This window comes from Triticum aestivum, chromosome 3B (assembly GCF_018294505.1).
Source record: "Triticum aestivum cultivar Chinese Spring chromosome 3B, IWGSC CS RefSeq v2.1, whole genome shotgun sequence".
NCBI classification, from domain to species: domain Eukaryota; kingdom Viridiplantae; phylum Streptophyta; class Magnoliopsida; order Poales; family Poaceae; genus Triticum; species Triticum aestivum.
In genome coordinates, this window is record NC_057801.1 from 676,794,892 (window position 1) to 676,803,983 (window position 9,092).

Sequence of the window (9,092 nt, forward strand, 5' to 3'; positions counted from 1 at the left end):
AAAATGCTTAACCTTTCCTCCACAAAATTGCAGGTAGCATTTAAGCGTGGCAATGAACGCATTTAATTTTTTTCTTTACTTTTTTGACATTTGCAATAAACTTTTTTGATGCACAGAGCAATAGAGCATACACTGTGATGATCCGAATTGAATTTTCACGTGTGTGGATGTTTGCATGTGACAAGTATATAGAGTGCGCGGCGGTAAAAGAAAATTCACCAGTAAAAAAGCAGCACGTGGATGAGAAAGCGGAGAGTTTGTTTGGAACCGCATTCCGGCGGCTAAATTTCATGTTTTGACCTTTTTTCGATAGCTATTCGAGATCTGATCCTAGTTTGAATTTTTTTCAAGATCTGATCCTTTTGCTACCGTCAGGGTCCATGGCGGTAGGGTATAACTGCCTACCGCCAAGGTCCCTGGCGATAGGATTGCATGCCCTACCGTGAAATTTTGCTAAGTATTAAACATAGTGCGTGCTCGTGCCTACCGCCAAGCACCTTGACGGTAGGGTTGTACATGCTACCGCCATAATGTTTGACGGTAGGGATGTTTCCTACCGCCAAGGTCCCTGGCGGTAGGTTGTTACACCCTACCGTCATGAACCCTGACGATAGCAAAAAGGTCAGATCTCGAATTTTTTTTAAACTAGGATCAGATCTCGAATAGATATCAGAAAAGGGTCAAAACACAAAATTTTGCCCATTCCGACTGTGTACAGCTGTGCAGTGTCATAGTTTTCTTTCTGTTAATTGCTAGCAACCCAAAATCCGACCCCGAAAACTCCGATACTTGTCTTTTCGGAGCAGCGGCCGGCGGCACCGCCCACCACCGGAGGCAGCGGCTTCACCGGAGCAGGTATGTCCTGTTCCCCACCGCTACGAGGAGGCGGCGAGGTGGCGGCGGGAGCACACGCCCCTCGCACGTACATGGCGCGCACACCTAGCGAGGCTGCGAGGGGGTCGAGCGAGAGTACAGCGCGAGGGGATCGAGGAGATGGGCGCGACCTTCACTCCCGTTCACGGGGTTGTTGAGCACGACGACCCTCGTCGGTGAGGTCGTCGCCGGTCGGCGATGGTCGGGGTCGAGTAGCTAGAGAGTATCGAGCCCGAGGTTGCGCCCCGCGCAAGATGGCGTAGCGACGGCTCGCCGGCTGGTCCGGCCCGGCCAGGCCCTGCACGACGCCACGCGCTGGAACGCCGTGGCGTCACGGGCGTCCCCGCGCGCACCATCTCCCCATCAAGCAGTGGCTTTTGCACCTGCGCATGTAGGATTTGCAACCGGAGCGCCGTTCGTTAGCGCGCCGGGCTGCTTGCGAGTGTGCAGCTATTTGCCTAATGTGTCGGATTTAAGATACGCCATTGGAGATTGTTTTCATGTAAATCTTTTCTGCCCAATTGCAGGGATGGAGGACATGAGCACGCAGGTTGTATCTCCTGCAGCGGCTGGCGTGATGAGTGAAGTGGCTGTCCTAGTGAATGCGCTGTCTATTGTCATCGATCTTGGGCCACTGTGAGCCTTGTCTTGCATTCTCAGCAAATTCTTTGTAGGGCGAGGTTGTGATATTCTGAACAAGTTATTCTCATTGCAGCTTCGTCTTGCTTTTTCCAACTGACTGGAAGGAAGTGAGCAAGTTCTTCAGCCTCAAATCTTTCATACTTAGCACCGTGATGAACTTCTTTCTGGCTTCACATGTGCTGTTCGAGATTGATGAGAAGGACAAACATCGTGATGTCTTGTTTGTGTCTGTGGTGGGCTTTTGCACTGCTACAGTTTTCGCTTTCTTTCTTCTGGCCCATCGTGGTGTCATGAAAAACAGTCGCTGGGCACGGTGCTGGGTAAGAACTATGAAGTACATTTTACACATATTAGGTTATGCTATTGAGTACTGGGTACAAATTGCTAAAGGGTCCTTATTTGCAGATGGCTTATATCCTGCTGTGCTTTGTTATCGCTTGCCTTGTGCTTCTGGGTGGCATTTTTGTAGAGTTTCAGGGTTATGGCCCAATCATAAGTGTGTTGGGTTTCCTAGTGGTGCTTGTATTGAATGCTGCTACTGTGGCCCCAGTTGTAAGTAATTTTTTGAATATCTACTAGAATATTTGTATGCAAAATTACCCAACTCTTACAAATCCAAGGAAATGTTATTTTTGCAGCTGACTTGCAAGCCCTTACCTGATGACGAAGTTACGTTCTACACTGTCTTCATGTCGTTCTTGAATGCCCTTGATTCCAGCTTTTTTGTGTTTTACGCTGTCTGCCTCGGAACGTTTGGCCGCTTTCTGTCGGTAAGTCCCCATTCCTCTAGAGGAAGTTTATCTCAAACTGCCAGCACTATCAAAATTATGTATGATGTAGCAATTACCAATTTAAAGAGTAGTTCCAGTGTTACCAGTGTAAGTAAATTGCTAGTAATACCTGCTCTGAGCTAGCCATTGAACCATGATGCAGCAAAACTTTACTAGGGTCGCCAAGCATTGGGTATTTGGGTTGTAGCTGCTCTTTCAGTGTATTAATGTCATCCCACCCGGTCAAAAATACAAGCACAGCACCATCTCTTTCCTTATGACTAATATGGCAGAATCTGCTTGTAGTACTTACTAAATGTGGAATTGCTTTGCAAGTTTCATTTAACTTAGAAAAGAGGAACTTCTATATTCACATGTGAACCGACAGGTGAGAGTTTGAGCTGACCGAGGAAATGATGGGTAATTATTCGTGTGATGTTTTTCTGAGTTGAAGTTGAAGTTTCTGATCCTACTGCCATGGTTATTGCTCCACCTGTGATTTAGAAGTTAACCCAATAATGCTTTATCTACTCTCTGGACATGCTTCTGTTGAGATTCACCAGAGAGATCAATCCATGTTATTTAACATATCAAATGTATAGAAAAAGACACATGGGCTAAGTAATCATGGACCTATATGTTGTATTGCTGTTCCATAAGGCCTGGCCATTGGAAGTTCAGCACTTGGACCACTATACTTGAGTGACATGCTGACACATTGGTTTTTGCACTTTGGAGTGTTAGTTCTGTTTCACTGAGTGCAAATATCTATGCTCTGGTATAATTCCGTTGTCTTTTTTTTATGCAGCTAGTCAGTTTGATGAATGCTTTGGGTGCACTTATACTACTCATTGGACTGATTGTGACTGCACTACTGAAAGGGCTACGTCGACTTCTCAACTTCATTTTCAGCTTTGGTGGCCACCACAGGAACGACTGAACTGGGACCAAGAGAATTTGGCTGGATTAGGAGAACTACTTTGCTGATGAAAACTAATACGCTTGTCCGTGAAACAAAATTTTGTAATAATATGGCCACCCGACGATCGGGAGATGTCGCCGGTGTGCACTGTTTGCAGTTTTATTCGTACGCTTTATTTCTCACTTTTGTAGGAGATAAGTTAATAGTGCAACGGCAGAACCATATATGGGTCATACTTTCAGTGTTATATGCTGCAACTCTCTTCTATCTCTGCCAAAAAATATATGTTTGGGGCTGCATTCTTTCGATAATTACGCCGGGATTTGGCTTGTTTGTTCCTCTCTCTCCTGTTGCCTTGGTTGTTTGTTGGCATGGTCTGATGGTTGTTGCAATCTCAATGCAGCTGTGGCCTATCACTATTGCATATGAATTTGGTTGACTTTGCCTTGTTTTGAAATGCATAATGTAGAAAGTGATCTACCTTTCTATTAAAAAATAATATAAAGCATGGGGAACAGCCGGCTGCTCGCTAGAGCTCCGGAGCGGCTGGCCCAAATAGATATATTTGGGTCTCTAATCCATGTAAGGAAATCATTGTCTCCATAATTATAGTATAAGAAAAATTGTAATCTATATTAGAGAGAAAAGTAGCATGTAAACAGAAAAAAACACAAAAGCATATGTGAACAGGTGTGAATGTATTTAATTCGGATTTCAAAAGTTTTAAAAAGTCATGACTTTTAAACCATGCGTTAGAATTAAGATCTGTTTTTAACTTTTCATGGTTGGAACCCTTGCGACGTGCTCTTTGAAATAAGATCTCGCATGGGTATGTTTCGACGAGTTTTCTTTTTATGCAACTTAATCCCCTTGATGCAACCGTTTAGGAGTCAATATGCAACTACACGACAGTCGATGTGCAACTTTTTTCCTACTTGTGGACATGCAGTTTTCGCTCATGCGAATATATGTGAAGGCATTTGATTCGGGTTTTCATTTTTTCATAACTTTTGAGTCGAACATCGGAATTAAGACCCGCTTTGATTGTTGGAACCTATGCGACATGCTCTTGGAAACTAGATCTTGTGTGAGTATGTTTTGACAAAATTTATTGTGTGCAATTTAATCCCCGTCAGGTGCAATTGCCTAGTACTTGATGTGCAACTATATGGGACTCGATGTGCAACTTTCTCCCTACTCATAGACGTGCAATTTTCACTGATGACAGCTTCATCCCAATCTACCCCCGACAGTGAGATGTGTAACTTTGTCTGTTGCCCAGGCAACTAATCCATCTGTAAACTAAGAGCATTTAGATCACTAAGTAGACCACTAACTTAGTGATCTAAACACTCTTATATTAGTTTACATAGGGAGTACATAATAGTTGATGTACAATTTCTCCCTGCCCGTGGATGTGTGGATTTCACTATTTGTCGCCTCGGCCAACTGTCTAACAGTGGATGTGCAACTTTTGATGCTTTCCCATCCAAATGTCTAACAATGATGTGCAATTTCCTTGGTATCCCGTGAATGTCTAGTTTTCCCTACTAAGGACCCCGTCTGTCGGTGGTAAAACCGGCAGACCTCGGGGTAGGGGGTCCCGAGCTGTGGATCTCAGATCGATAGTAACGGGGACAAAGGATACAATGTTTAGCTAGGTTCGAGCCCTCTTGAAGAGGTAATACCATACGTCCTACTTTGATTATATTGATGATGATGATGTATCGAGTACAAACTTGATCTACCTCGAGATCGTAACGAGAGACTAACTCTAGGGCTAGGTGAATGTAATTGTGATCCGGTCCCCTCTACGAGCCAAACCCTCTGGCTTATATACACACCAGGTAGAGCATCTAGGGTTACATGGTCGATATCCAGGGTACGCATGGAGGCGGCAAGAGATGTCACTACAAAAAAAAGACACATCCATGACATTTTGGGCCGAACGAATTTTTTTCCTATCATGCTTAGGACACTTCTATGATGATAATTGTGACAAAACCAGGTATCATCATAGATGTGGTGGGCTCCTACTTCTATGACAAAAAATCATGACAAAAAATGGGCTTTTCGTCCTGGGCGGGCCGGAGACGCAGCTGCATGACATTCTTTGGGCTGTCCATGACGAAAAAAACCATGATAGAAGCGAGGGCGAGGAAAATATCGGGGAGTTCCTGGTTACAGGTGGGTGGTCGCGGCCGAGCGATGCACGGAGGTTTGCATGTTTCTCTCATACACGTAAGCGCGTGTGTGCAAGGCGTTACACTCTAACTGAACCCGAGCGAGGTGTTGGGCTCTAACTGAACTCGAGCGATTGCACTAGCTACGTTACTGAACCCCGATCGATCTCTTGCTGTTAACTAAACCCGAGTGATTCCTTCGCTACTGCTGTTAAATGAAGCCGATCGATGCTGCCTCTTGATGAACAGTGATCGTTGTTGGGGGGGGGGGTTGGATGAACAGTTCCCGGTGGGGGGTGGATGAACAGGACCCCGTGGTAGTAGAGCCCGTTGTTGCCGGATGAACAGGACCTCGATCGAGCCGGTTGGGGGTGGATGAATAGGACCCCGTGGAGGGCTGGATGAACAGGACCCCGTGGAGGGCTGGTTGAACAATAGCCGGTGGAGGACTGGATGAACAGTAGCCTTTGGAGGGGTGGTTGAATAGGACCCCATGGAGAGGGCTGGCTGAACAGTAGCCGATGGAGGAGCGGTGGAGGCTAGATGAACAGGAGCCCGTGGAAGAACAGTCGCAGGTGGAGGCTGGAGGAGGTGGACGGTGGATGAACAGTAGCCCATGGAGGCTGGAGGAGGTCAACGGTGGAGGTGAACAATATCCCGTGGAGTCCCGTTTTGCGGTACGCCACACCCCTCCCAATGAACAGGACCCTCGTTTCGACCGTAGCGCTCCAACACAAGTCCGTTTCCTCCGTTTTGCGGTACACCACAGCCCTCCTGATCAATAGGACCCCATTTCGACCGTAGGAGGTCCAAGAGAAGTCCGTTTCCTCCGTTTTGCGGTACGCCATATCCCTCCCGATGAACATGATCCTGTTTCGATTGTGGCCGGTCGAACACAAGGCCGTTTCCTCCATTCTGCGGTATGCCAAGCCTCGTTTTGATCGGTTGTTCCGTCCAAGCCGGTTGGCTCCCGATGAACACGACGACGACACAGTTTCTCCATTCTGACCCAGCCATGTACACGAGCCCTGGCCGTACTTATGCGCAAGTTTGCGCTCGAGACCCCGCCCGTATGTACATACGTGGCCGTATTTACTTTCTTGCACCCTGGTTGTACGTACGTGTACATGATATTAACAAGACTGCGTGACATGCTACGTGCGCGCCTCTACTATGACACGTGCGCACCTATACTACAACACGTGCCCTTCCTTACATGGTCACGGTTCATCGCTGCAGCCTGCAGATAGACTGATCGTATGTACGTACATGTTCGCGACCAGAATGACAACGCTACGTACGCTTCGACCAGGTGGATCCTGACTGTCTAGCACTTCCTTGCGTGCGAAGATGTAGCTGCTGGGTCCCAGCAGTCAGGAGGGAAACATTTTTTTCGCGAAATACGGTGGCCCGTCTGATGGGTCCCTGCTGTCAGGTGGAGGAATCATTATTTTCCGTGTAATAAGGAGGCACTTCCTTGCTGCGGCCATGGACCCAACAGTCAGCCTCTCCACGTACAATACTCTTTCGATGGAAGTCGTTCATTGACCACATTGACCACGCCGTGCCGAGAGCACCAAGGCGGTGGATGACGACGAGGCCTAGGAAGGGGACGATGCGGAGCCGGGGAAGACGCGGTAGTGGATGCCCACGCGGAGAGGAGTATGAGGGTTCACTGGTTCAGCTTCGGTGTGAGGCTGCCGTCGCCGCAGAATAACAGGGGGTGTGGGTGAGTAGAGGGATGGCTGGCCAGCGGTGGGAGTAGTAGGGGGCGGTGAGGCCTCTGTGGCAGCAGAGCTGGCCACGGGAGGCAGGAGCAGGCGGCACGACCGACACTGCTTTGGGCGGCTGGAGCAAGAAGACTAGAGGTTGAAGAAGCACCACAGCCGTTGGATGGACATCGTACGGTCCCTGGAGCTAGAATCGTTCATATTGACTAAGTTGACAAGGCCCTCCATGCGCGTCAACTTAGTAGGCCCACAAGTCAGCCTCCCACTATGGTGGGTCCCAGCTAGCAGGGGGAGTATTCATTTTTTGTGCGCAATAAGGAGGCACTTCCTTGCGTGCGAAGATATAACTGGTGGGTCCGACCTATCAATGGGGGAAACGATTTTTTCACGAAATACAGAGGCCCTTCTGGTGGGTCCCAGCTGTCAGGTGGAGGAATCATTATTTTGCGGGTAATAAGGAGGCATTTCCTTGGGTGTGGCCGTGGACCTAGCTGTCAGCCTCTCCACGTACAGTCCACTTCCGATGGATGTCGTTCGTTGACCACGTTGACCACGCTGCGCCGAGCACATCCAAGGTGGTGGATGTCGGTGTCAAAACTGGCGGATCTCGGGTAGGGGGTAAGGGAGTCCTAGATTAGGGGGTATTCGGACAGCCGGACTATATACTTTAGCCGGACTGTTGGACCATGAGGATACAAGACTCAAGACTTCGTCCCGTGTCCGGATGGGACTCTCCTTTGCGTGGAAGACAAGCTTGGTGATCCGGATATTAGATATCCTTCTTTGTAACCGACTCTATGTAAACCCTAGCCCCCTCCGGTGTCTATATAAACCGGAGGGTTTAGTCCATAGAAGGACAATCATAATCATCATATGCTAGCTTCTAGGGTTTAGCCTCTACGATCTCGTGGTAGATCAACTCTTGTAATACTCATATCATCAAGATCAATCAAGCAAGAAGTAGGGTTTTACCTCCATCGAGAGGGCCCGAACCTGGGTAAAACATCGTGTCCCTTGCCTCCTGTTACCATTAGCCTTAGACGCACAGATCGGGACACCCTACCCGAGATCCGCCGGTTTTGACACCGACATTGGTGCTTTCATTGAGAGTTCCTCTGTGTCGTCGCTGCAAGGCTCGATGGCTCCTTCAATCATCAACAACAACGCGCTCCAGGGTGAGACTTTTCTCCCCGGACAGATCTTCGTGTTCGGCGGCTTCGCACTGTGGGCCAATTCGCTCGGCCATCTGGAGCAGATCGACAGCTACGCCCCTGGCCATCAGGTCAGGTTCGGAAACTTGAACTACACGGCCGATATCTGCAGAGACTTGATCTTCGACGGATTCGGCCCCACGCCAGGAGTACCGAACAGTCACAACGAGCACGGCTTAGGCCCGCTGTCGGATAATACTCGGGATATCGCACCTACAGGAGCTCCGGACCTAAATCCGGGGCAGATCGTGTCGTCCGAGGACGGGTGGATGGACCCCGCCTCGGAGGCCGCACACTCATCGGCGGTAGAGCCGAACACAGACTCCACCCCCAAGGAAGCCTGTGACACCGGACCCCCGGACTTGTGTCCGGTTGTAGATTCCAGTCCGCGCACCCCCGAGCCCGCCGAATCTGGTTGGGCTCCGATAATGGAGTTCACCGCTATGGATATCTTCCAGCACTCGCCCTTTGGCGATATGCTGAACTCGTTAAAGTCTCTCTCTTTGTCAGGAGACTCTTGGCCAAACTATGTCCGGCTCGAGTGGGAAGCAGGCGACGAGGGAATTTGTTGCCCACCCACCACCCACTTCATTGCCACGATTGATGATTTGACTGACGTGCTTGACTTCGACTCCGAAGGCATCGACGGTGTGGACGCCGATGTAGGAGATGAACAGGAACCACCGCCCACGGGGCGCTGGACAGCCACCTCCTCATATGATATATATATGGTGGACACTCCGAAAGAAACCAATGACGAT

The 9,092-nt window shown here is 48.9% G+C and overlaps 1 protein-coding gene across 1 annotated transcript; it reads left to right on the plus strand.

Annotated features, from left to right (window-relative positions):
* The first annotated feature begins 727 nt into the window (after positions 1-727).
* Positions 728-3,548, plus strand: LOC123066039 (uncharacterized). The gene is made up of 6 exons (XM_044489203.1): positions 728-855; positions 1,401-1,509; positions 1,589-1,835; positions 1,921-2,067; positions 2,154-2,285; positions 3,094-3,548. Exons 2-6 carry the CDS (start codon positions 1,403-1,405, stop codon positions 3,223-3,225), a joined length of 765 nt encoding a protein of 254 aa, XP_044345138.1. The 5' UTR covers positions 728-855; positions 1,401-1,402; the 3' UTR covers positions 3,226-3,548.
* Positions 3,549-9,092: the final 5,544 nt, after the last annotated feature.

Bases quoted from the DNA above. Each gene is read 5' to 3' on its own strand.
- LOC123066039 (XM_044489203.1), top strand. From the start codon at position 1,403: ATGGAGGACATGAGCACGCAGGTTGTATCTCCTGCAGCGGCTGGCGTG. The intron at 1,836-1,920 runs GTAAGAACTATG...CCTTATTTGCAG, and splicing joins GTCGCTGGGCACGGTGCTGG to ATGGCTTATATCCTGCTGTG. The intron at 2,286-3,093 runs GTAAGTCCCCAT...TTTTTTATGCAG, and splicing joins CGTTTGGCCGCTTTCTGTCG to CTAGTCAGTTTGATGAATGC.